At 42.0% G+C, this 27,474-nt stretch overlaps 1 protein-coding gene across 2 annotated transcripts in view; it reads right to left on the bottom strand.

The window, feature by feature from the left end:
- Window positions 1-27,474, bottom strand: part of TUBGCP3 (tubulin gamma complex component 3) — a 119,913-nt gene that overhangs the window by 4,094 nt on the left and 88,345 nt on the right. For both annotated transcript variants that reach the window (XM_063459763.1, XM_063459772.1), the window contains exons 17-21: window positions 22,113-22,248; window positions 4,284-4,372; window positions 4,031-4,162; window positions 2,457-2,597; window positions 1,858-1,974 (exon numbers count right to left, since the gene is read on the bottom strand). In XM_063459763.1, the coding sequence (XP_063315833.1) occupies window positions 1,858-1,974; window positions 2,457-2,597; window positions 4,031-4,162; window positions 4,284-4,372; window positions 22,113-22,248 (615 nt within the window). The remainder of the gene's footprint in view (window positions 1-1,857; window positions 1,975-2,456; window positions 2,598-4,030; window positions 4,163-4,283; window positions 4,373-22,112; window positions 22,249-27,474) is intronic.

The following is a 27,474-nucleotide window of genomic DNA, read 5'->3' as shown; positions in this document are numbered from 1 at the left end:
TTTTTCAAATGGTATGCCATTATGGGGGTAATTCTCATTCCTGGGCTACCACACCGTCTCAAAGGTAACATTACTAATCTGGCAAATTTCAATTTGAAAATGGAACGTTCTATATTTGACCCTGTAACTTTCCAAAACACCATAAAACCTGTTAATGGGGGGTACTGTTGTACTCGTGAGACATCGCTGATTACAAATATGTGCATTTTGTTGCCGTAAAACCTAACAGTATTATGACATTTACAGCTAAAATGTGAGGCGGAACTACAAATTTAAAAAAAAAATTAAAATTTCTCACAGTTTTTTTTAATTTTATTCATAATAAATTGTTTCAAATACAAATATTTTATATGAAATGAAAGCCCTGTTTCTCCTGAACAAAATGATATATAATAAGTATGGGTGCATTTAATATGAAAGAGGGGAACTACGGGTGAACAGACATATAGCGTAAATTCCAGTTTTTGTTTACGTTTTGTTTTGATCAGAACGTGTACTATTGACTCCGTCCTGAAGGGGTTAAAGGACTTTAGGCTTGGGGAAGATTTGAAAATCAGCGAGAGTTCGTTCCATAATTGCGGTGCTCTGTAGGAAAAGGAGGATCGGGGCGCTTTCTTTTTGTATTAGTAGTGTCACCACTTTTATGGATAGGTACTACTGTTGCAGTCTTCCAAAGTTTGGGTATGTATCCAGACACCAAGGATTCGTTAATTAGGGGTTTGAATTGAATTTCGTGTGTGTAAACAATATGATCCATTATTTTATTTATTTTTATCAGTCACTGATTTTTTTATTTTATTTTTAAAAAGCAACACCGGTTGCTGATTTTATATATCTTAAAGCTATAATGCAAGGATGCCTTTATTCTAGCTGTTCGCTTACTATTGGTTGTGCTCAACATATACAATTTTTTTTTTTTTTTAGAAATTCTACTTTAACACATAGTTTGATCTAAATAAAAATGTTAGCTAAATGATTTCTGCTGAAAATGAATGTAAATTTGCAACACAAGCCTTCCAGTTGGACTTTAAAGTGGCACTATCATGGCTGCAACGTATTGTCGTCCCAGCTCCATCCATGAGTGGCGTGTGAGGGAGGACTTTGTCTTAAGTTTTAAAGAAAACTAGATCAGAAAGGAAGAAATGAAGAACATATCCCAAGAGAGACACAGAAGAGGAAGCGATTGGGAAAAGGTAAGTTCGGCATGACAGTAAAATTAAGTATTAAAAAAGTATGACCGGTAAATTAAGCTCATTGTTCAAGAAAGGACAGCTTTTACAGCCAGGACTACAGGATGTTAGCAAATGATGCACAGGTAATTTTAGAGTCACATTTTGCTATTCAGGAACTTTAAAAAAAAAGTCCAAAGTGTATTTTAGAAAACACTAGATAAACCAGAACAGCTCATTGTACTGGTTATGGTGCAAAATAGGCTTTTTGGGTGCAGCCCAAACTATTTCAGTGATTTGACAAAAAAGTCTCCAGGCACATGAGGCCCATATCTTTCATAAGAGATAATGAAACATACAATTACCTCATTATTCAAACAATGTAAATGTAAATAACAAGATGTGAAAGCTGGGCTATGGTATCAAAAGGCTATCACTACTATACACATTTGGACAGATAATAAGGAAGTGAAATTCCTCATTATTTTGGCAAAGGAGATTAAGGTTGGGCTTTGTAAACTACTCTAAATGGTTTGACAAGACTTCGTTTCGCATTAACTGCTACAATGAGCTGTATTCCAAGTAAGAACGGAAATCATTTTCCTGTGAGCGGTAAACATTTTACACAGATTTCTCTTTGAAAGACAATTCAACAATTTTTAGACTAAAAGTATGATACAGGCCATACCTGATAGAAATGAGTGAGAATCCTCAACTGTGAACGCATTTTCGGTATTGATTCTTGAAATTCCAGAACCCTTTTGTTTTCTTCCTCTTCTTCTGCCTCTGTGACCCCCCACTCTCCCTTTAAAATGTAATGAACACTTATATGAATATTCTAACAGTTTATGTGTAAATCAGTTGCTAATATAGTATCCTTTTAAAATGGAATATTCAATTATTTCTGATAATCTCTACTTATACAAAAACACATTTTAGGTGACTGGCCATGTCAGCTTAGTGCAAGGTGATTTTATTCACCATTCTTCCTGCACCACGTGGGTCTGTCACGGCTGGCCCCTTCCAATGCTCCACTCCCTTGGCAGAGTACAACAACAACAACTTGGCTATTCTCTGAAAAGGTAATGTTTACATTGAAAAGACTGCAGGGACATATAATACCCACCAGAACAACTACGATAGGTTGTAGTTGTTCTGGTGACTAGAGCAATTGGTACAGAACCACAAATGGCAATTTGTGCAATGGGTAACTGAAACACAAGTGGAACATAAAAAACATGCAGTACACACTGCTCTTTATCACTAGTCTGTTACACAAAATCATACCTCTGACTCTCGTTCTTTTTTTCGTTCTTCAAATTGTAATCTCCGCTGTAATTCCCCCAGGGCAGCCCTATACAGAGCATCCTGAGCATTCTGAAATTCAATTATCTGATCAAAGACAGCACGAAGTTGATTTAGGAGAGCCTGGAAACAAATAAAGAGTTTTCACTAGACAACCTAAAATGACTACCTATGTACCTATTACAGTGAAGACGATCTATTCTGGACAGCATGCACATTTTATAACAGGCTGAAAAAATGAATGTATACACATAAATGATATAGTAACCAGTTCGTAAATATGGTCTTGGCACAAAATGAGAAATGGGTGCCAAGGTATTACCCAAACAGAAAACATAATGGATCAATACAAGCCAAACTTATATTAAAGAATACCAAAACTGTTCCCCAAAATATGGTCACTTATGTTGAAAAGAGGCAGACAAAATGTCCCATTGGGATACCCAACATTTGAACCTGCTTTACTGTGTTATTTTATACAAATGAAAATTCAGGCATCAAAGTCTCTTTAAAGGACATTTACTGCCATGTCCTGATTTGAGCAGAGTGCAATTCAGAATTGTATATATTTAGTTTTGTTTTCATCAAACTAGATTGGTTATGCATAGTTTTCTGTTCAATTCTTTTATTGTTGGCATTTTTACCTCTTTACACACATATCATCTGGATATTGTGTTGCTGTTCCTTAGGCATCTGTTCACACATCCAGCTAATAGAAACTTAATTTCCACCTCTCCTTGCAAGTTCAAGACCACAGTGCACAAAGCCAGCTAACAGAACATACAGAGAAACATCATATACACCTCCCCGTGCAAATTCAAGACCACAGGCCAAAAAGCTAGCTAAAAGAACATACAGGCTCCATTCCCACCTCTCCTTGCAAGTTCCAGACCTCAGTCTAAAAACCCAGTTCAAAGAACATACAGGCTCAATTTCCACCTATATCTGCAAGTTCAAGACCTCCGTCAACATACCCAGCTAAGTGAAACATAATTTCCACTCAGATCTAGCCCCCTCCTCCCGCCAAGCTTCTTTCCTTCTAAATTTGTAGCATGCTTCTCCACAAACATGATTCTCTTTACAGGTTTCCAGTAGCTGGAATTTCCATTTAATTCTCTCTGACCATCATCTTCAAATTCACCCAGCTACCTCTTATCTCAACTACCTATTTTAACCTTCAGATTGTAAGCATAAACCATCTAGCTAAGGACTTTGTATAAAAGAGTTTTAGTGCCTAGATATTGGCTCACAGGCAGGGCCCTCTTAAGCTTTCGTCTGTGTCTATGTATATTGTACTGTTAATTTTCCCAATTGTACTGCTTTGTGGAATATGTTGGTTGTTTATAAATCATAGTGATAATAGTAATAACACAAACCAGAAACAACTCCCTATTACAAATATAAAAACAAAAAAAACACCATTCTTCCAGTGCAACTAGAAGTAGAGGAATATATAAATATAAGGAATATAAGAAAAGCAGTCCATATATTTACACAACATTTTATCAAAATCGCTATCCAAATATTAGTTTGCAGATTTACATGTGATCACTTACTCTTGATTCACCATCTAGGAGACACCTGGATATTATAGTATCTAGGAAAACTTCATGTGCTGCAATTATGTGGTCCAAATCTTGTGCTTGCTGCACCTTGTTCCAGAGCTCATCCCAAGAACATTCCAGGACCTAAACAAAAACCACCACAGTTGTAAAAATGCATTAGGACAAAAGATCAGACCAGTAGTTTGCAGTAATGTTATGAAGGGTATAAATACACAGCAAACAGTGCAATGTATAAGAAATATACCTCAAATGTGATATAATATTGCATTTGATGAATGAAATGGACCATTTCTGAAGCCAGAACGTGACACTGATGAAGCACCCCAGAGAGCTCTGCAATAAAAATAAAGTATCAAAATAAGATTAGAGTGTATACATGGGAAATCGTATATTTCAACATTAAAACATAATTACTCTGGAAATATAAGATGGCAGGGATCACTTATTACTTAAGAGCAAGACTTTTTTTTTACAATCATAGCCCATTTAAAAGGGTCTGTATAATCACTGCAATAACCATTTCATGTATCAAATTTAAAATGACTGTAGATTAGGTACCTATACATAGGACTTTGAGATACTGAACAATTCTTGTAAGAATTAACACTTTCTTAATGTGTTTTATATGGTACTTAATTAAGCACTTTGCAGGATTTACTCACTCAATTAAGCACTCTAGAGGATTTGCCTAAGTAATTCAAACAGTTATAGGATTTGGTGGCACTGAAAAAAGAGATTTATATTCTCTTTTCAGTTTGCACCCACGTCTGTTTCCTTCCATGACCTCTTCAAATCACCACAAAAACATTTCCAGTAAAATGTATTTTATCATGCGACAGCAAATCGGAATACATATAACAAAATGTGAATAAGGGGTGTAGGGCCCTAACTGAAATTATACATTAATGAATATTGCTTATTAAATATTCTAGCAATGAAAAAAAAAAAACAGGAAAGGAACTTTCCTGAAAGAAAAATAATCCAAAAGTATCCTATACACATTGTAATACCTGCAGATTGACTAGTATTATAAGTAGGGGAGGTAAAACAAATTAACCAGTAGATATAATAATAATAATAATAATAATAATAATAGGATAAGATATTTGCAGGTACTACCCAATAAGCTTGCTTTCAGGTGCGATCATGAGCTCTATTAACAATACAATTGATGCTCAGGTTCACGGCAAGATTCTGGTCAGGACAATTAAAAAAAAAAAAAAAGCGCATGCCAATTAGGATTGACAATAATTGCAGTGCAAACAGACCAGACTGGCAACACTCCTATCAGATAAGTAAGGAAAAGTCTGGAAATAGGACAGTCATCCTCTATCAATACAGGCAGTAGTTGGTTAGGATGCCAAGAATTAATTGTGCTGTCCCACAATAGGGAATCAAAGTGTTTTTAAATGGTAAGATACTTACCCGAGTCTTCGTGGTGCCCTGTGGACCATCGGTCCAGGATATCGCTAAAGCGGATATTCTCATTTTCACCTAGCAATATCAGTTTTCCATCTAATTGGCCCCTTTAAGTAAACTAAATCGAGCTTAAGGCAGAACAGCAGAAAAAAAATAAAAAGCACCTGCAAAATTCAGCTTTAAATAGGCAAGCTCTCATTGCATAAGTGAGATTGAAAATGTTGCCAAACCCTGTATTATGCAATTTTGGTTCCAAATCACTGCAATCACAATGCAACCTTAAGCCCTTCAGGACCGTCAGCGGTAAAACGTGCGTTTGGACCGCTGACGGCCCTGAACCGTCATAGCGAAAAACGGGCTGCGGGAAGCGATCAAAGATCGCTCCAGCCGATATACCGCTGTAACTATCTGCCAGACATCCCAGGCAGATAGTAACAGCCAATAGGGGCGTGTGAGCGATCCGCGATCGCTCACAATTGGCTGCTGTCAAAGTAGGTGTTACAAACAATCACTTTGACAGTGATCTCTGCTCCTCTCTCCTCTGTAGCGTTTTGTGAGGCAAGAGAGACAGAGATCATGATAGTTTGTTGCAGCAGAAGTGTTCCAGCGCTTTATACAGTATCTAAAGTGAATTAAAAAAAATCCCTTTTAACCCCTTCCCTGCCAGATCTGTTACAGCAGTGCATTTGTACTGTCTGTATTTTTCTTTTGTCCTTAAAGGGTTAAATTTGTTTTAAAAATCTGTATCTTGGTCTGTCTTAGTCAGTCAGTTTCCTTCCCCCAAATCTCCATTAGATTTTTGTGACAGGAGTTAGTTTAGGGATTGCTGTTTAGTCTGTTTTAGTTTAAAAAAAAAAAAGTATACACTTATTTTGTGTATTTGTAATTTGTTTTAGTCGTGTATAAAACATGCAGCGTATGTATAACTTGCAGGAGGCATATGCCTTCTTGGCATCAGACTGACGCCACTGACACTGCGTCAGATTTTGAACCAGGTAAGTTTTCTGACACGTCTAGTCAAGACATGTCATCTGTGTGTGAGCCGGCTGAAGAAAGAAACAGCGCTTCCTCTGCTACGCCGAATGTGGAGGAGGACTGGGTACCTCCACAGTTAGCCGAGCCCAACGCCCCCCCTTTTAGTGCCAACGCAGGCATTAATGTTAATGTGGATGGCTTCTCCCAAATGCAGTATGTGGAACTATTTTTAGGGGATACCATCTGGGAGGAGATTGCTTCCCAGACTAACTTGTATGCTACCCAATTTATTGATAAAAATCCAGGTAGCATGACTGGCATTCCACAGATGTCCCAGAGCTTAAATTCTGGGCTCTTACAATGCTCATGGGGATTATAAAGAAGCCATCGATTCGCTCATACTAGAGCACCAATCCAATAATGTCTAGTCCAGTATTCTCCCAAACCATGCCTATAACCAGATATGAGTTACTGCTGAGATTTTTACATTTCAGTGACAATACCTTCTGTCACCCTAAAGATCACGCCCAATGCGATAGGTTTCATAAAATACGCCCACTGCTAGACCATTTTAAGTAAAAATTTTCGGATATCTATACCCCCCAACAAAATGTATCCATAGATGAATCGCTAACGAAATACAAAGGGAGATTAGGGTTCAGACAATACATCCCCTCAAAGCGCTCTAGGTATGGCATAAAACTGTACAAACAGTGCGAGTTGGGACCTACTTGTATGGGACCTACTAAACCCCTTGTTTAATAAAGGTTACCACCTTTATGTGCATCATTTTTATAGTAGTGTCCGTCTGTTTAAAACACTTTATGGTTTACAGACACTGGCCTGCGGCACTGCCAAAAAAAATTCCAAAGACTTTCCACGATCTCTCATAGAGGCAAAATTAAAAAAAAGGCGAATGTAAAGCACTTCGCAAAGCTGAAGTGCTTGCACTAAAATTTAGGGACAGGAAAGATGTCAACATGCTAACCACCATGCATGACGAACGCATGTCAGACGTCTCTGTGCGGGACAGAGTAGAGTCAAAACCGGTTTGCATCAGGGCGTAAAATAAGTACATGGGGGGGTGTTGATTTGGCTGATCAGCTGATGCAGCCATATCTTATTTTCGAAAAACCAAAGCATGGTATAAAAAGGTGGCTGATGCAAATAGCAACCCACAACTAATTTTTGCTTTTTCAAAAAAAATTATCCAGGGAAAACCACCTCTCTCAAATTTCAGTTGAAAATCATTTCTTTAACAATTTATGGAGATGGACAAGTTCCAACAACGGTGCAAGCTGAGTCCAGACATTTTATCTTTAAGTTACCGCCAACTGCTAGAAAAAAATAAATAAAAAATAAAATAAAAACAGAAACGTTGCCGGGTCTGTTTTAAAAACGGGAAAAGGACAGACACCCCTTTTCACTGTCCTGATTGCCCTTCGAAACCAGGACTGTGTGTAGGAACATGTTTCAAACTGTACCACACAGAACAGTTGTAAGAAGTGTTCCTGAATTTTTAGTTTCTTTGGAAAGCAGTTATTTTTTGTTAGTCAGTTTCCTTCCCCCAAATCTCCAGTTAGATTATATTTGCAGGAGTCAGTTTAAAGAGTGCTGCTATATGTACATTTGCTACATGCACATTTGATCTAACAAGTTTTTTGGCAGTAACACATAACCAGCTGGCCAAAACCAGATGACGTGTGCATAAAAACCAGAATAAAAAAAAATTACCACTAAACTTTCTCTGTTTTTGGGGGGGGGGGGGGGGCAAAATGGTTGGGGAAAAGAAGTCAAAACACCCCATCTTCTATAACCTTTGATGTCTAATTTATAAAAATATATACTATATATACAGTCATGATGGTAACATTAACTGGGGGGTGCAAAAATATATCAAACTGAAGATAGACCATGCATACATATATATCAAGTTGAAAAACTGACATGTACAAGTTCTGATTGTTGCCTTTTGGCCCCCAAACAACCCAGCAACCCTATACGTGGGGGGTATCACTGTACTCGGGAGATGTTGCTGAACATATTGGGGTGTTTGGCAGCGACACATAACAGGATCGGTTAAATTCATGCCTAAAGTACAATGTGTGTGACAAAGAAACAAAAAAAAGATTACTACCCAAAAGTTTGACAAAGGCTGGTGGTAGAATTCAGTGCATGAAAAGTGTTACAATACCACCATTTAAAATACCCTGGGTTGTCTACTTTTCAAAAATATATGGTTTGATGGGGTAAAATACATTGGCTCAAATGGGACATGGGCGCAGGTTGATTACATGTCAAAATTCCAAGTTGGGAAACTGATAAGCGCACCTGCCAAATGTGGCCTTTTAGCCACCAAACAACCCGACACACCTATACATGGGGGGTATCCCTGTTCTCGGAAGATGTTGCTGAACACATATTGGGGTGTTGTTTGGCAGTGACACCTAACAGAATCTGTGAATTTATACCTGAATCGCAATGTATGTGAAAACAATAAAACAATAAACTACCTATGCAAAGTTTGGCAAAGGTCTGAGGTAAAATGGCTGCATAGAAAGTATCAAAATATTCTTAGATGAATACCCTGGGTTATCAAGTTTAAGAAAAATATATACATGTGGGGTGTTTTTTTGAGATTTATTACATAACAGTGTTACAATGTCACTATTGATACATTTGAAAAACGTACATTTTGAAACAGCAATTTCCTACTTTAGCCCTATAACTTGCAAATAAAAGCAAAAAAAACACAAACATTGGGTGTTTTTAAACTCAGGACAAAATTTTGAATCTATTTAGCAGTTTGTTTCATTCGATTTTGTAGATCAGTAAAATAATTTTTAAGTAAAAGTCAAAAATTGTGTGTTTTTTTTTCCACCATATTTTATTATTATTTTTTTAATTAAATTATATGACATGACAAAAATAATAGTATGTAAAGAAAACCCTTTTTGTCCAGAAAAAAACAATATATAATTTGTATCGGAACAGAGAGCGGAAAATTACAGCTAAACACAAACACCACAAAAGTGTTAAAATAGCTCTGGTCCTTAACATACAAACATCGCAAAAACAGTCCGGCCCTGAAGGGGTTAATATGGTGCAGTCACATTGTTTATAGCACAGCCATGCATTTTGAGATTTGCAAAGGGTTTGGAGATTTTAGCATGCTGCACTTTAGCATGCTGCATTGCGGCTTGGGGAGTATAATATTAGTTTTAACAAAATTATTGGACAAATGTCTGTTTATCGTTTCTGACAAGTCCAGTTAAGTGATAGTAAAAACACCAAATGTGATGCCCCTAACCTAGCTCTTCTAAACAGAGATTACAAAATTGCACCCTGGACTGCCTACTGTAGGGCAGGCAAAAAGCATTATGCACAACATCTGCTCAAGATCCCAAGGTCTGCTCGCAATATGATACAACATTCTGCTAATATAGTATATTTCCCCCCCCCCCCCCCCCTTTCACTTGCCTTGTTCCCCGTGAACCTGAAGTGCATTACATTTTAAATCCAAAGATTACAGTTAAAATGTTTATTAAAAAAAAAAAAAAAAAAAAAAAGTACTATCAATGCATTCCACATATCCTGCTGTGCCTTAAAATACATTGTTGTCCAAACTACCTAATGCACCTTGCATTTATTTTATTTTTTTCCCCAGAATTCTCAATAATAACAGTTATAAGTAAAAATGCAGAATGGTCAAAAACAAATACATCCATTTAGCATCAAGCACAATGAATGTTTTTGTTTCCCCTTCCAATTATTAAATGGAAAATATGCATCAGCTCAGGTTACATTGAATGCAATGAAGCTCCTAAAAGAACAAACCATACCAATTTCTCTAGTCACTATCTCCGTTCTCTCAGTTATTTATAATTGCACAGCGTGGTAAACATTTTTGCTTCTATACACCCGACCCTTAATTTAATACATTACAGAGGGAACATAATGTTTCTCTTTGCTTGTGTCTACTATACTATAAGTTCTCATCTCCTCAATTTTCTGTGAATGAAAGCGTGCTGCGTATAGTTTAATTCATTAAAGCAGGATCACTAATATCAGCTTGGGTAGTATTGTCATTCATGTTTTCTGACAAATGGAAGTGCCAAGGAGGAATAAAATACTTGATTGGTTATGCTCTGAAATCCCTTAAAAAATAATGGGATGGATTGATGACATTTGTTAGCAACATCCTAGCATGAGAAGTTTGAATTTGTTTGAAAAGCATGAACTCCCAAACAATTTTTCAACCCATTGTATAATCAGGCACATTTCAATGTGAAAAAAAGGAAACTCAAGCCTTATATTTGACTCAGTAACTTTTGAAAACACCATAAAACCTGTACATGGGGGGGTTACGGTTATACTCAGGAGACTACACCGAACACAAATATTAGGGTTTCAAAATAGAAAAGTGTATCACAACAATTATATAGTCAGTGGAAGTACCGTTTGTGTGTGAAAAATGAAAAAAAAAATGCATTTTTACTGACTATATCGTTGTGATATTTTTTTTTTTTTGTAAATATGTTTTTATTTAGTATTTTCAGTTTCAAATTGTTCCAGTAAACATAGTATTGTATAGACATGCAGTAGGTGGTGACACGCAGGTCGCCGTATGGCACTTGTGTAAGCAGTATTCAAGCAAGTAGGTAGAGGTGACTCGCAGGTCACGTCACGGCTTTATGGGAGAAATGTATGAGCAAACAAGTAATGGTGACTCGCAGGTCACAGCATAGTATTTCTGGAAGCATTTTATGGACATGTAATCGAGGTAGGTGCATAGATCACTACATAGTATGCGTATAGTTTCTCCACCTGCACAGTTCAGCCTCGGCCCAGGGGAACGAGCGCAGCCCGAGCGGCGGCGGCTCTGGTCAGGGCACTCTAGGTTTGTATTGCATCTTATGTATGCCGGCCTCCCCGGCTGCGCCCGTCCCCATGCGCCGAGTGGGTTTCGTGTACCATGTCCGTTCGCATGGCTGTGGTGTGACGGTCAGGTATCCCTCCTGTGAGGTGGTCTGGTGTCGTGGCAGAGTGTTCTATCGGTCACAGTGGGGTCCGGTAGGACGTCCAACTCCCGTGATCAAGGGTCTGTTCGTGGAGGTGCAATTACTGTGGTCTCCCCTTGGGGAAGTGAGTATCGTCGCAGGAGCTGTTCATGTCCGCTCTGTTGTCGCTCCGGCTGTGAGCCATGCTAATGGTCAGTGTGTGTGTGCCAGAGGGTAGGGGGGAATCGGGAATGACTTGTCAGGGAGGGTGGGGGAATGGTGCGTCTGCGTCCAAGTCCCTTCTGTCTGAGTCCGTCCTGTGGTTGTCCGGTCTTTTCGTCCCCTCAGTGTGTCATTATGGGTCGTATCGAAGTCTGGTCTCAAAGTCTGCCCTTGTGGTGGTCAGTATCCATTGGGTCCATATTTTCATGTACCTGGTCGTTGCGTTGGATGTAGTCATAATGAGTTCCTCTATGGCCCTAAGCTCCTCCATTTGGGAGAACCAAGATGTTAGCGGAGGTGTCATTTGCCGTTTCCAGAATTGGGGTATTACCTGCTTGGCAATATTTAGGATTCTGATGGTCAGTGAGTGTTTGTAGCGTGTTCTCGGGGTCTGTGTGTGGTGAAGGAGCATGTGTTCTGGAAGGAAGGGGGGTGGTATGTCGGTGAAGGTTTTCAGGATGCTGTGTATGCCCCGCCAGAAGGGCTGCACCAGTTCACAATCCCACCAGAGGTGGAGTGCAGTGCCGGTCTCCCTGTTGCACCTCCAACAGAGGTCTGTGTGTTCAGGGTCTATGGCATGCAGTACCATTGGGGTAAGGTACCAGTTCGTTAGCAGCTTAAACGCTGTCTCTTGGGTTTTGCTGAAGACTGAACAGTGGTGTGTCAAGTAACACATCTGTTCCCATTCTTCCTCCGTGAAAGTCTTCCCTAATGTTCGTTCCCATTTCCCCATGAATTTAGGAGTCTCCGCTGGTGTTTCCCTTTGTAGCAGGGCGTATATGTGTGAGATCCCGTGAGGTTGCGGGTCTGGCTCCATATATAGCCTCTCAAATGTGGTGGGGTCGCGCTTCCTTGCCATGCCCTCAGGGAGGGTGTGCACATAACTCCGAAGCTGTCTGTGTTTAAGGTGGTGTAAAAGGGTGGGGGCGGTCCCTTCCAGTAAGGTCGGGAGTGTCTTGCATTCCGTCCCCGCCAGAAGGTGATGTAGTCTGGGGACTTTATGTCTGATTAGGTCCCTGAACGCGTTGGGGTCAAGCCCCGGGGGGAAGCTGTTGTTGTGTGTGAGTGGGAGCAGGGGAGACGGGAATGGGGCCAGTCTACTTCTCTTCGCTACTCTCTCCCACACCCTCAGTGTTGCGGTCGTGTATGGCGTGCCCAGTCCTCCATAACCCCCTCTCCCCGTCCACGGGACAGTGGACAGTGGTGTCCCCGTGTCCGTTTCCTCCGCCTCCTTCCAGCGCTTGTGAACATTCTCTTTTGTCCACTCCATGACTCGTTGGAGATGACATGCGTCGTAGTACCGGGCGAAGTCCGGTATGGCTAAGCCCCCCCTATCTTTTGGCAATGTCAGTGTAGTTAGTTTGACCCTTGGCCGTTTGCGGTCCCATATGTATTTCCCGATGTCTTGTCTCAGGGTTCGGAAGAATGAGCTGGGGATGGTGACCGGTATGGCTTGCATAAGATATAGCAGGCGCGGGAGAAGGTTCATCTTTATAACTTGAACCCTGCCCAGCCATGAGATGTGCGGGTATGCCCATTCAGATAGGTCTTTCCGGAATCTGTCCAGTAGGGGTGTGAAGTTGTGTTTGAATAGGTCAGTGTCTTTCCTTGTTAACCAGGTGCCCAAGTACTGTATGCGGTGTTGTGCCCATTGGAAGGTATGGCTCTGTCGTAGAGGGGAGGCTCTATGTACCGATAGGTTCATGTTCAGGATGTAGGATTTTGCGTAATTGATCTTAAGGTTAGCAATCTCCCTAAAGGTATCAAAGGCCTTCAGGATATTCGGGAGTGAGACCTCCGGGTTGGAGACGAAAAAAAGGAGGTCGTCGGCATACGCCGCGATTTTGTGTTGCGTGTCTCCAGTTCCAATTCCCCTGATTGCCTCATTGTGTCGTATGTGCGTCAGGAAGGGTTCGAGCGTCAGCACGAAGAGCAGGGGGGACAGGGGGCATCCCTGCCGCGTTCCGTTGGTGATGGGGAAGGCGCTCGTCAGGGCTCCGTTCACTATGACGTGTGCGGTGGGCCCGTCGTACAACGCCCCGACCCACCCCCGGAAATGTGGGCCCAGTCCGATGTGTGTCAGTATGTGGAACATATATTGCCAGTCGACAGCAGCAGAACGCCCTCTGTCCCGCCATGTCGTCTGTGCATGAGCGTTAGCGCTCTGATCGTGTTATCTCTTGCTTCGCGTCCCCTGACAAAGCCTACCTGGTCTGGGTGTATGAGGGTGAGGATGTGTGTCTGGAGTCTTGTGGCTAGTATTTTAGCCAGCAGTTTGACATCGCAATTAATCAGTGAAATGGGCCTGTAGTTCCCACAGTGTTCCCTATCCTTGCCTTCCTTGGGGATGAGCGCGATGTGTGCTGTTAGCGACTGTTTCGGTAGGTGGTGGCCCTCCCTGAGTGCGTTTAAGGCCTCTAGAAGGGGTGAGTATAGTAGGTCTGCGAACGTAGTGTAGTATTTGAGAGGTAGCCCGTCTGGGCCGGGACTTTTGCCTTGTTTCATCATTTTAATGATGCGGGCCAGCTCTTCTATGGAGATCGGTTCGTCTAGCCTGTCCGCGATTTCCTGTGTCAGGGACGGGAGGGAATGTTCTGACAAATAGTCCTGTATTTTCGCATGCAGTACTTCCCCGGGTTTGTGTTGGTGGGGTCTGGGAAAGGCATATAGGTTCGCGTAGTAATCCCGTGTTATGTCAAGGATCTTGGAAGGCAGTTGGTGTAAGGTGCCCTTAGAGTCTCTCATCCTGTCAATATATGTCCCCTGTCGTCTTTTGGCTAGCATTCTAGCCAGTAGCTTTCCACTTTTGTTGCCGTGGAGCAGGAAGAAGGCCTTGTGTCCAAGTACGTCCCTGTGATGTTGTCTGTGTAGGAGGCCCGTCAGGTCGCGTCTAAGTTGCAGTAATGTCGCCTGATGTGTCGGTAGTTGTGCGGTTTTATTGAGTGTTTCCACCTTGTGTATTTCTGTTACTAGGTCTGCCATGCGACTATTGGTCTGTTTTTTGAGAGTGGACCCCTGGCGGATGAAGTGGCCGCGTATCACGCTTTTGTGTGCCTCCCATCTGATGGTAGGTGAGGTGTGGTCAGTAGTGTTCGTCTCAAAATATTCCTTGAGTGTGCCTGAGATTTCGGACGTAAAGTCGGGTCTGGTCAGTAGGTAGTCATTAAGTCGCCATTTGTTGTGGCGGGGCCTGAACATGGGTGAGGAGAGTGTCAGGGTCACCGGCGCGTGATCCGACTATGTCCGCACCCCGTGCTCCGCCGCGCTCGTGGTCGGTAGATTATAGTGAGAGGTGAAGATGTAATCTAGTCTGGTGTAGGTGTTGTGGACATGTGAAAAATATGTGTAATCCCTCTCGTCAGGGTGGTAGGCTCTCCAGCAATCTATCAGTTGAGATCGGGTCAGGAGGGTTTTGATTGCATTCAAGTGTTGCGACGGGACCCCCGACTTCCCGGTCGAGGAGTCCCACCTCGGGTTGAGCGCGACATTGAGGTCGCCCCCAACTATGAGGATCCCTTCCGAGAAGGGCTTAAGTATCCTAAGTGTGCGTGCCAGGAACCGGTATTGTCGAGTGTTTGGAGCATATACATTTGCGAATGTATAGGCCTGACCGGCTATCGTGCCCTTAAGGAAGAGGAATCTACCCTCTCTGTCTGTTAGCTGTCCCGTTACTACTAGTGGTATATTTTTCCCGATTAGAATAGCCGTCCCTCTGGACCTCCCCGCGTGGTAGTCACTATAATATCCAGTGGGATAATGTTGGTTCGTCAGTTTGGGCCTAGACCCTTCCCTGAAGTGCGTCTCCTGAATTAGCACTATCGAGGCTCTGTGGGTGTGGAAGTCTCGGAGCGCTCCTGAGCGCTTCTCCGGTTTATTAAGACCTCTGGCATTGATGGAGAGGACCGTGAGGCAGTCCGGCACAAGTGCCCTTGTGTCGGGGTGTGAGGGTGGCTGTGTCATTCCGTCCGTGGGTCTCAGTCCAGTCCAGGGGTCTGTGGTCGTCTGCGTCTGCTAGTTACGGGTCAGGTGGGGTATACAGGGAAGGAGGGGGGAGGGGAAAGGTGATGTGTGAAGTATATGAAGGTGTGTCCTCGCCTCTGTAAAGAGACGGTGAGGTGACAGCGACGGGGAACGGATTAGTCAGCGGCCACCTGTGGCCCGCTGATCCCGTTCACCTTGTCTTGGTCGCTGGGCCCTGTGGGGCAGAAGAAGGAAGTCGAGCGACTCCGGGTGGAACCAGTCCTCCCCGCGTCTGTGCGTCTGTCTGTGGTAGACAAGTGAGTACCTGATTGTGTAGGTCGGTTTGTAGGGTCCGTGTAGTTTCTCTGTCGGCTGTGTCAGCTACAGTCGGGTTCGTGTTAGCGTCCTCCTCGGTTGAAGTCGTAAGTATTTGGCTCCGGGTCTTAGCACTGGTCGCCGTCTGGGGTGCCTGTCTTGTGCATGTGGAGAAGAAGCAAATAACATAACAGTTACAGAAACACTTTCCATATAACTCTCTCAACATTAAACATCAAACAATAAACTGTGTTGTGGTGTACATCCGCCTGCTGCGTAATTCAATTCTTGTCATAGTTACGTACCTAACTAACGTGCCCTCTCCTCCCCCTCCCGCCACCCGTGTCCCAGCCCAATCGCCATTTTCCCAGCCCTCCCAAAAGAGGTTCCTTTTTCCCCCCTATGTTAGTTTTCTCCATGTTCGTGTCTCACCGCATGTGTGTGTTGAGGGAGCGGGAGTTCAGGCCGCTGTACAGTGTGGCTCTTTTCTCCAACCCTTAAGCTATATGTGAGTGAGACCCCCCGGTGGAGCTCGCCCCCTGCTCGTTTAAGTCATCACAGGGCGGACAGGGCTCCAGCGGTGGGTCCCAGTCCTAGTAGAGCTCCGCTGTCGTAACTGCACAGGGCCTAGTGGGCGCCTCTCTCCCCCCCCCCACCCCCCCACCCTCCCCAGCGGTCGTCAGATGGCTTTTGTGGATAGCTATGAGTGCCAGTTGTATAGGAGCGGGTGGCTACCTCAATGGAGCGAGTTCTGTTCCTTTTACTCCTTACGTAACCCCCCAGTGTCTGCCTCCCTCCAAGTGTCCGGGCCGGGTGGGTCCCCCCTGTATCCCTAATCTCCCCTTGCGTAGAGCAGTGTGTTTTAGTGAGATAGTCTAAGAACCCCCAGTGTCTCTGGGGGGACTAAGCCCCGTTCAGGGGAGTGAGTCCCGTCAGTTGGTACTTGCGGTTATATGCTGCAGCAGTCGGTGGTGTTCACTTAAACCGCCATCCCGGAGGGTCGGATGGCCTGTTGTCTAGTCCCTCTGCTCCTGGGCTGCTGTGGCCGAGGCCCTGGAGTCATCTGTAGCAGGGCGTAGAAAGCGAGAGGATCCGGCCATTGCAGGGTGACAGGTGGGAGGTGTAGTTCCAAAGCTAGGTCGCTCAGGTCTTCCGGATTTCGGATTGCAAAAGGCCCTTGCTGGGTAATGACTTGGAGTCCGGTCGGGAAAGACCACCTGTATCTGAGTCTGTGACTTTGAAGGAGTCTTGTGAGGGGCTTCATAGCCCGCCGGTAGGCCAGGGTGGCCGGTGAGAGGTCCGGGTATAATTGTAGTTCCACGCCATTTAGCTGCACTTTTTCAGTGTTGCGTGCTTTCTGTAGGATTTCTTCCTTCAGCTTGAAGTCGGCTAGGCAGCAGATGGTGTCTCTTGGAGGAGCCTCAGGAGGGCCCCTTGGTCTCAGGGCTCTGTGGGCTCTAACGAGCTCTATCTCGGAGTGCTCAGGGCGGCCCAGGATCTTGTTGAACAGGTTCATGAGGGTGTCAGCTATCGGCGTCGTCTGGTCAAGGTCTTCTGGGATGCCACGCACCCGAATGTTCTGGCGCCTGCCACGGTTGTCCAAATCTTCCATGTGCAGGGCCATTTGTCTCATTTGTGCCGTGTGGCGGCGTAATGCATCTGTGGTTGCAGATTGAGCAGAGGTTAAATGGTCAGCGTCTGCTTCTAGTTGGGCCACTTTGGTGTGTAGGCCCTGAATGTCCTCCCTGAGGGAGTGCAATTCAGCGGTGATAGAGGCTTTCAGCTCGGAGTTGGCCTCTTTCAGGTCTTGTCTGGTAGGCAGGGCTTTGATTAGTTGGACCCAGTCCGGGTGTTGGTCCGGAGGGGTCTGGGCAGCAGTTGTTGGGCCCTCACCTTGTGGCGACGCTGGGCGGGAGGCGTCAGAAGGCTCTTCATTAGCGTAGGCCCGAGTGGCCGCGTCCGCGGGAGCCACGAGGAATTGCCGCAGCAATGCCGTTGCTGCGCCCTTCGGCGTGTCCGCCGGCTTGGTAGTGCTCGATGCCCGGTGGGATTTACCCATTTCTGCCCGCAATATCAGTGCTGTGAGGAGGATTAGTGCTCAGCCTGCAGAGGAGCCCCGGGTCTACGCCGCCATCTTCCTCGGCTTCCAAGCCACGCCCCCCGTTGTGATATTTTTTACTGCTAATATTTGTGTTCAGCGAAGTCTCCCGAGTACAGGTTTTATGGTGTCCTAGAAAGTTACAGGGTTAAATATAGGGCTTGCAAGCCAAATTCTCTGGACTTTCAACCTGGGTTGTCAGGCAGGTCCCTCAAATTGTAATTAATAAAATGACATGATTATGTAAAAATATTATATACATATATTTGCAGAATTTAAATATATATATATATATTTTCAAAGTACTTTTATATACACATAGAATGATGTTAAATATATATATATATATATATATATATAATAAAATAAATACATTTTAAAAGAAAAAAGAAATTAAAAAAAATTATATACCAGTTTTAATTTGTTATAACTGTATTTTGATATTAATATACATATATATTAAATTCAAAATACATTTAGAATGACATTATAAATACATATATGTATCTCTCTCTGGCGGGGACCCGGTAAGTCCAAAGGACAGTGGGGACATTCGATGCCGCCCGCCAGCGTTTAGGAGCGTCCTAAAAAGGACAGCATAGAACGCCCGCCATCCTTAAGGAGTGGAAAATTTAAAAAAAGTATATAAATGGCGCTTGAGTGTTTTTCCTAATGTGAGTTATATATCACGTGGCATGGCGCATAATATTACACCTGAAATACAAATGCAAAATAAAAAATATTATATAAAAGGGGGAAAAAAAATCCAAGGGGATCTGGAAATCAATTTGGTGTATAAAACATCTAAACTTACTAAAATTTCATAAGATAACAGAATAGACAAAAAATTAAGAAGGAATCTATAAATGGAAAAAGGGAGGACAAAATAATGCTGCAAACAAAAGATAACTTTTCACTAGGTTTATTTCTAAATGTTTAGCTCCTCTGAAAAATAATTTTAGTTTTTTTTTAGAAGGATTTCATTTAAAATTGGGTTCCTTAATAGCACAGACCAATATTTATTAACAATGTTTTTTTAATTTTGTGATTAAAAATGTTAAGATTACAAATAAATGTACGTGTGTATCTCTAGTTGCCTTTTCCATTTATGTTCCATACATTTTTGTTATTGTATTTTAAACAGATTTGAACATAAGTGTGTGTTTTTCCATCTGCACTGGGATTCACGTTTTAACAGAAATGGATTTGATAGAGGCAGTACCCAGGATTCCAGAATTATTTGTTTCAATTCCAAAAACAAACTATGATTTGGCCAATAGGGAATGACGGCTAACACCATAGCTCTGTCTATTCTGATATTTTGTAGAATATAATATATTAGAGCAATAAGAGGAAACATCTCAGAGATCATCCAAAAAAGGAGGGTAATTTTTCCAGAACAGGGATGTATAAACTGGTATCTTTCAGGCTGCCTTGTTGCCATGAAATCTATTTCTGGTAGACCAAATTTCTTTACTAGTGTTGCGTATATTTTTGGATGAAGGGACCATACTGACTGAATGCATTGAGCTCTGCTCAAATTGTCTTATGATATTGCCCATTCCCCTAATATATGTAGCTGTGATGCACTCTAACTTCCTTTCTGGCCAGGACATGATCTGTAAGCACAGAAGAGATTTCACTTTTATTCACCCTTTTTTGTTCAGACAGGTGACTGTCATGATGTTGTCTGATTTAATCCTGACAGCTCTTTGTATAATCATGGTCTCAATTTAAGACAGCCTTCATCTCTTTGTAATTGGACGAGTGACCTACCTCTTATGAGGACCAAATGCCCTGCAGTACATGTTGTTTTCAGATGTGCAACCTAACTGAACTTTCACGTGTCTGTCATAATTGTGAGCCACTACCTTTGCTGGAAAGATAAGCCTTGGGACAGAGACAGAGTTTATCCACCCCTTTAGTTGGTTCTGAACTTTTGTTAACAAGCTAAATTTGGTTTCCAAGTCCTCTTCTTTTCCGGATTAATTCCTCAAGATTTTCTATTGCCTCATCTGCACTGCTGGAATGGAGGAAGTGAGAATACCCAGCATTTGCATGTCTGATAAAACATATCACCTCCTTCTGTATAGAAGAAATTTATTTCTTGATTCTCTTGATCTTTTGTGAAGGAAGATGATGTGAAAGGGACTTTGAATCCACTGAAAGGCCCAGAAAAAGAAATTCTTGTCTAGCGAGAAAGCGGAGACGTCTCTCTGACGATCAACCAACTTATCTTGTAACGTCTGAATCGTGGTTCGAATATTGTTTTGCAGTTGACTTTATGAAACCACTTTGAAGAACCAATCGTCTAAATAGGGAACAATGGAAAAACCCTTCTCTCATAGATAAGCCAATAAGAGTACCAGAATTTTTGTAAAAATTCATGGAGCTGAAGCCAGGCCTAAAGCAAGAGCCTTGAATTGGAAATATAAAATACTCTTCCTTGACTTAATTGCATATCTTAAATACCTTATTTTCCCAATTGACTTGGTACATATGTAGATAGGTGTCTTCCAGAGTTGCCATAAGGAAAGTATATTTGATTTAGAGATGTAAATCTTCTATTCGATTTATATCTCCTGTCCTTTTTGGTCTCTGACATTTGCTTTATGAGTTCCTCTAAAGGAGAACCAAACAGCTTACTCCTCTCAGAGGGCTATTTTTATCCCACCATAAAGACCGCAGGACCAGGTGGAGGGCTACAGTGTACTCGTTTTGACAAAAAGGCCAACACAGCATACATAGGCTATACAATTGAAAAAGAAAAAAGAATGGCAGCGCTACAAAATGCTTGTGTGCACAACCAGTGCTACAGGAGTTTAAGTACAAAATATAAATTACAGTAGATGTTTTGAGTAAATACCTTTTATCAATGCATGTCCTTAAAGAAAACAAGTGCACTCACCAATATATATACATATACAGCAGTGAATGACAGTAATCAGAGAAGAATGCCCAGCACCGCCCCATATTCGAAAAATTGGTGGGAACCCCTTCGACTGTCATTCCGTCATTGCGCATGCTCCCCCGGTGTCAGATACGATGACGAGGTACATAAAAGGGTATCCCCACTTACCAAACGTGGTAACAGATAAAAGTCCTTCTACAGAAAGCAACTTGCTTCAAATTTTTAGCAAAACTCAAAATTCCAGCTGCATTAGTGCGCAAGCGCGGTTTGAATTTCTAGCTTTGCGTAAAATTGCGCATAGCCTATTTATGCCACAAGATAAAAATAGAGGTTAATGTTACTGCAGTATCTAGATAAAACAACAATAAAAAAAATGCCATACATTTTGGTGGAATGCAAAGACACCCAGGCGTGCATTCCACCGCTGTGCACAGACTTTATAATCGGCTTCCTGATTGGCACGCCACCTGGAAGCGCCAACATTTAACTCCGCTGGAACTTTAGTCATAAAACAGGAACTTCAGGGCTCATTAAACCCTGAAGGCTTCACAGGTCAGCGTCACACAGCTCCCCACCTGGGGAGTTATCAGACAGACTCCCCCAAGCATCAACCAGTGTGCTTCACCAAAAACAGAGCTACACGTCCGGCCCGCTCGCGGGACAATAAAGAACTGGTTAGTATGGGTCGGCATTTTAAGGTAGGAGGGGGAGGAATACTTTAATTATTTTTCATTTATTTTCAGGGGTACTCGTATAAGCATAAGAAAGTATATCCCATGGGTACCGCCACTATATGCTGGGAAAATATGTGCACAAGCACCATGTAAACCAACATGAAGTGTCCATTTGGTAGTGGCACAGAGACATAGAAAATATGGTAAGGTCAAAAAGCACAAATAACACTTGGCATCCTAAATGAGAAGTTAACACTTGGAGACTAATAAAGGGTGAATTCTAGAACACGCCATTAAGTTAAAATTGGAGCAAAAATGTGCAGTTTATACAGCATTGCTCCATAGCTGAAAAAGAATATTCATAGAACACAAGGGAACACTACAAAAATAAGCATTCAATATTTCCAATGATATTCTATACGACGATGTAATAGTTCTCTGACATGCATTGAAATTAGTATGCTAGTTAACAACACTGTACACTATCCTCCATACTTACCTGGCATGCTTTTTAGTAATTTTGCATTACACATTTGGCCTTTCCAAATGTCTGTTAGTATATATTCCATTCTCTTTGCTCGCCAGAGGAAGTTAAATACCCTCAGGTAATGACTCATACACTCCCGGGTGAATACCTATTGTATATGGATGAGACAGAACATTTATTTGCAGTATTCGAGCAACATGTTGTAATGTATAACAATATATTTATTAAATATTTCTTAAAACAATTTTTACAAGAAAACAAAAATACTCCAAGACCCCTAACCACTACGGTGTGGTGGTTATGGTCTCAGGAGTGCCCTGGTTTAGTATGGTTTGACAACATACTATCTCTAATCAGTTCCTGCGGGATGTACCTGGGCCGTGCTCAACAGATGCACTCAGTCAATGAGCACAATCTTGCTTAGCACTGTAAAGCTAAATGGATCCTCCTGCAGGAACAGAAAATAAGCTAGTTTAAGGCATGGATGCTCATCAGGATCCGGGTAAGTTGCCAAACTGTACTAAAACAAATGTATCTATTTACCATTGGATAGTGTCAGAGCACTCCTTGCACCATAACCATTAGAGCTGGCTTTAGTTGTTATGGTGCTCAGAGTGTTCCTTTACGGAGGCAATTGTACAAGTTCTGATCAAAATAAAATGAAAACAAAACCATGAATAAAAGCTATTGGTCTGTACAATCATAATTTATCTCTTTCATATTAAGTGCACCCACACTTATACATAATTTTGTTCAAGAGAAACATGTTTTTTATTTCACATCAAATCTTTATATACAAAACAATTTAATATGAATAAAGGCTTAAGACAAAAAGTGTAAAAAATTGCTTTTTTTTAGTCTTGTATGGCATTTTAACAGTGAATGTCATAATACTGTTTGCTTTTACTGCAATAAAATACACATATTTGTATTCAGTGATGTGTCACGAGTACAACAGTACCCATGTACAGGTTTTAAGGGGTTTTGGAAAGTTACAGGATCAAGTATAGGGCTTGCCTATAATAGTTTTTACACATTGAAATTTGCCATATTGGATTTCTGGTGCCTTGGAGACGATATGGCAGCCCAGGAATGAAAATGAACCCAATGTATTCAAAATAGGGTATATGGCCAGTCTTTTAGTAGTCGCAAACAATGGCTGTGAAGAAACTACCCTATTTAGTTCGGTATTTTGTATTTTCCCTGTTCGTTAGTTGAAACTACTGAACAACCCCCTGGCTCATTAACTTCAAAGTAAATGGTGAATTAAGTGCTCTGTTGGTGTGGCTCCCGTTCGCATAACCGAATGCCACGTGCTGGAGAAAACGGCCATCTTGTCGCACGAATAGAGGCAGCGGAACTTGGTCGTTGAGTGTCTGGAACTAAAAGTGGACACTCGACTTCCCGAACGTCGGTCAAAATTCACTAACACCTGCTTCTGTCCACCGACCAGCCAAGAGGGCGCTGTTCGGTAGGTTTGTTCCCACGAACTAGGGGAACAAACACTACTTATGAGCCAGGGGAACTGTTCGTGGATTTGTTTGGTTTTTAAACTTCCCGAAAGAGACTGAACGCACAGCCTAATTTCATGGAACTCTTTCTGGTCAGGAGCCTCGTGTGCGGTCGGTCAAATTATGACTTCCATGGAACTCCCAAATTCCTGAACTGATCTGGGTGATTTTTAGATATGTTGGTCCCCCAGACCTGGGCTATCAGGGGCATATGACTTTTGTGGGGTTCCCATGGGGTTTAAGGCACTTTTGGGGCTTTGTGAAAATATGTGTTTTTCGTGTTTGGAAATAATTGAGTTGAGTACAATATTTGACTCAATTATCTCCTAAGTAATGTGGAAGGATTATTGCATTCTATGTGGGAGCGTCCTGGACCAGAGAGCCAATGTAACAACAGTATGTAATTTGTCCCTGTGCCCTCTCAGGTGCAGTGGAGAATGCCCATGGAACAGGTTATTGTAAACCCTGTTCCTGGGGACTTGCATAAACAGCCGGCCAGTTGGCCTGAATAAATTAATTCCTGTTGTACTGTGAGTTTTGGGTATATGACTGACTGCTGGGAAAGACTTCTTGTATGCTGCATTCTAGCTGGAGAATATTTGTCTTGATACCCGAACTGCAAGTTATAATCACTCAGCTCTTAGCAGTTTGGGAGGAACCAAATATGAATGGGTATCTGATATACCAACATTCATAACAATGGCCAAAGTTAGTGTTCATATAATTTTTTAATGCAATTTTCATTAAAAAAAAAAAAAAAAAACCTGCCCTTTCACCCATTATACCATCAGCATTATATTGGACTGCGCTAAAGTACTCATAATTGTGTTCATCGATGACTCACGAGTACTGCCCATCATGTCCAGGTTTTATAGTGCATAAAGTCAAAGGTGTGCTGCACACAAGCAAGTTGTATCTTTTTTTTGTTCTTTTTGATAGCCAAGGGGTTGTGGAAGCCAATCTGCAGTGCGGCCATGCTCATGTTCCAGTGATTCTTAATGATAATCACTGATGACATTCCTTAGTGGATGCAGGGCTGGACTGGGGATGCAAATCAGCCCTGTAAAAAAAAAATGTATTCCAGCCCCTTAAGTCATTGTGCCATGAAGTGTGTGTGTGCATATATATACATATATATATATATATATATATACATATATATATATATATATATAAATAAAAAAAACGCATTAGGCTGCTAGAGTAGGATCTGCCAAGAATGCATAAGCCTGCCACAACGTCATTTTACCCCAATATACGATCCTATACTGTAACTAAATCCCCATTATTTTTTGCCTAGGTGAGGTGTTTTTAAATAAAACTATTCCGATCTGTGAGATTAAAAATCGTTTTGTAGTGAATAAGCGAGTGCGATGGATGATGTATTTTGCATGTTGTATATATTGTCCCAAGCAGCACCCTATAATTTATACATGTTTAGTTGAGTGCAGCCCTCTTGACACACACACACACACACACACACTTATCCAAACAGCTTGACATTCTCTTAACTTCTTCAATGGTAAACTCTGCCTTGGTGCTTACCCACGTTCCATATATCCAAATAATATCAAGGGTGCACTCGCAAACTTTAATAGTGTTTTTAATAAAAAAAATAAAAAACATTTACATCTAAAAATTGATCAACGTCACGACTCCTGATCTTGAGAAAGACCCTCAGGGTTCGAAACGTCTAATCGATTTTCAGATGTAATTTTTTTAATTTTTTTTTTTTTTTATAAAAAATACTTTTGAAGTTTGTAAGTCCTGTGAGTGCACCTTTGATATTATTTGTATATATAATTTATTAATTTTGGTATGTTTCTTTTTCTGCTTACTGGCCAACACAAACTGACACTCAAACAAGGTTACTACAGGCAAAGTCATTGGTATACAAACAAGCTTACAGTCACACACACACACAGACGCTCACTACAGACAAGCTTATAAACACACACAATCTTACTATAGACAAACTCACTGACACACATGCCCACTCAGCATGCTGTCTGACTGTGCCACTAGCTCCTTGCGACGACCTCCCCCTGCTTCCAACTCGTCTCCTCCTCCTCTCTGTCTCCCCATTTGAACTTTTCCCCTGTTCTTCTTATCTTCTAGCGGGCACCCACGTGACATCCACGGACGCATTGTCGTCATCAACCGCTTCACTTGTATCGGACAACTCAGCAAAGGAAGCAGCAGCGGGTACAACATCATCATCATCATCACACCGTACGTCCATGTGTGTAATGCTGCCTGACTGAGACATATCCCTGTTATCTACATCCTCTGGCAATAATGGTTGCGCATCACTCATTTCTTTCAACTGATGTGTAAATAACTCCTCTGACAGATCAAGTGAAGCGGCTGTGGAGCTAGTGTTGGTGGTGGTGGCGGTAGGTGGGCGAGGGGTAACTTGAGAGGTGCCCGAAGCTAAGCTGGAGGAGGATGGTGCGTCAAGGTTCCGAGCGGAAGCTGTAAAAGATTGGGTGTCCTGTGTTAACCAGTCAACTATGTCCTCAGAACTTTTCGAGTTCAGGATACGTGGCCTCTGAACACTGGGCATTATTCTAGGGCCAAAGGGAATCACAGCACCACGATCACGACGGCCCCTGCGGGGTGGCCTGCCTCTGCCTGTCATTTTTTTTTCAATTAGTGGTACTATGCGTGCAAGCTACTGTGACAACAGATATGAGTGGCACTGTGCACTGGCAGAAGTTGGCAGAGTAGACGCTGTAGGCCTGACACACGCTTGCAGACAACTAACTGCTATTCAATCTATTACAGTCAAACTTATTTATCTATTACATTCAAACGTATTTTATTTTCTAAATGTACACTACTGTTACACCAGATATGGGTTGCACTGGTGTAACACTGTGCCCTGGCAGGACCTGAAACGCACACGTGTGAAGGAAACTGACTGCTATTATTTCAGTCAAATTTCTAGTTTTTTGTTTTTTAAATGTACACTACTGTTACACCAGATGAGTTGCACTGGTGTGACACTGTGCCCTGGCAGGCCCTGAAACGCACACGTGTGATGGAAACTGACTGCTATTATACAGGGAGTGCAGAATTATTAGGCAAGTTGTATTTTTGAGGATTAATTTTATTATTGAACAACAACCATGTTCTCAATGAACCCAAAAAACTCATTAATATCAAAGCTGAATATTTTTGGAAGTAGTTTTTAGTTTGTTTTTAGTTTTAGCTATTTTAGGGGGATATCTGTGTGTGCAGGTGACTATTACTGTGCATAATTATTAGGCAACTTAACAAAAAACAAATATATACCCATTTCAATTATTTATTTTTACCAGTGAAACCAATATAACATCTCAACATTCACAAATATACATTTCTGGCATTCAAAAACACAACAAAAACAAATCAGTGACCAATATAGCCACCTTTCTTTGCAAGGACACTCAAAAGCCTGCCATCCATGGATTCTGTCAGTGTTTTGATCTGTTCACCATCAACATTGCGTGCAGAAGCAACCACAGCCTCCCAGACACTGTTCAGAGAGGTGTACTGTTTTCCATCCTTGTAAATCTCACATTTGATGATGGACCACAGGTTCTCAATGGGGTTCAGATCAGGTGAACAAGGAGGCCATGTCATTAGATTTTCTTCTTTTATACCCTTTCTTGCCAGCCACGCTGTGGAGTACTTGGACGCGTGTGATGGAGCATTGTCCTGCATGAAAATCAGGTTTTTCTTGAAGGATGCAGACTTCTTCCTGTACCACTGCTTGAAGAAGGTGTCTTCCAGAAACTGGCAGTAGGACTGGGAGTTGAGCTTGACTCCATCCTCAACCCGAAAAGGCCCCACAAGCTCATCTTTGATGATACCAGCCC

Source organism: Pelobates fuscus, chromosome 1 (assembly GCF_036172605.1).
Source record: "Pelobates fuscus isolate aPelFus1 chromosome 1, aPelFus1.pri, whole genome shotgun sequence".
Taxonomy (NCBI): domain Eukaryota; kingdom Metazoa; phylum Chordata; class Amphibia; order Anura; family Pelobatidae; genus Pelobates; species Pelobates fuscus.
The sequence above is the reverse complement of the archived record's forward strand: the minus strand, read 5'-3'. Positions and strand labels throughout refer to the sequence as shown.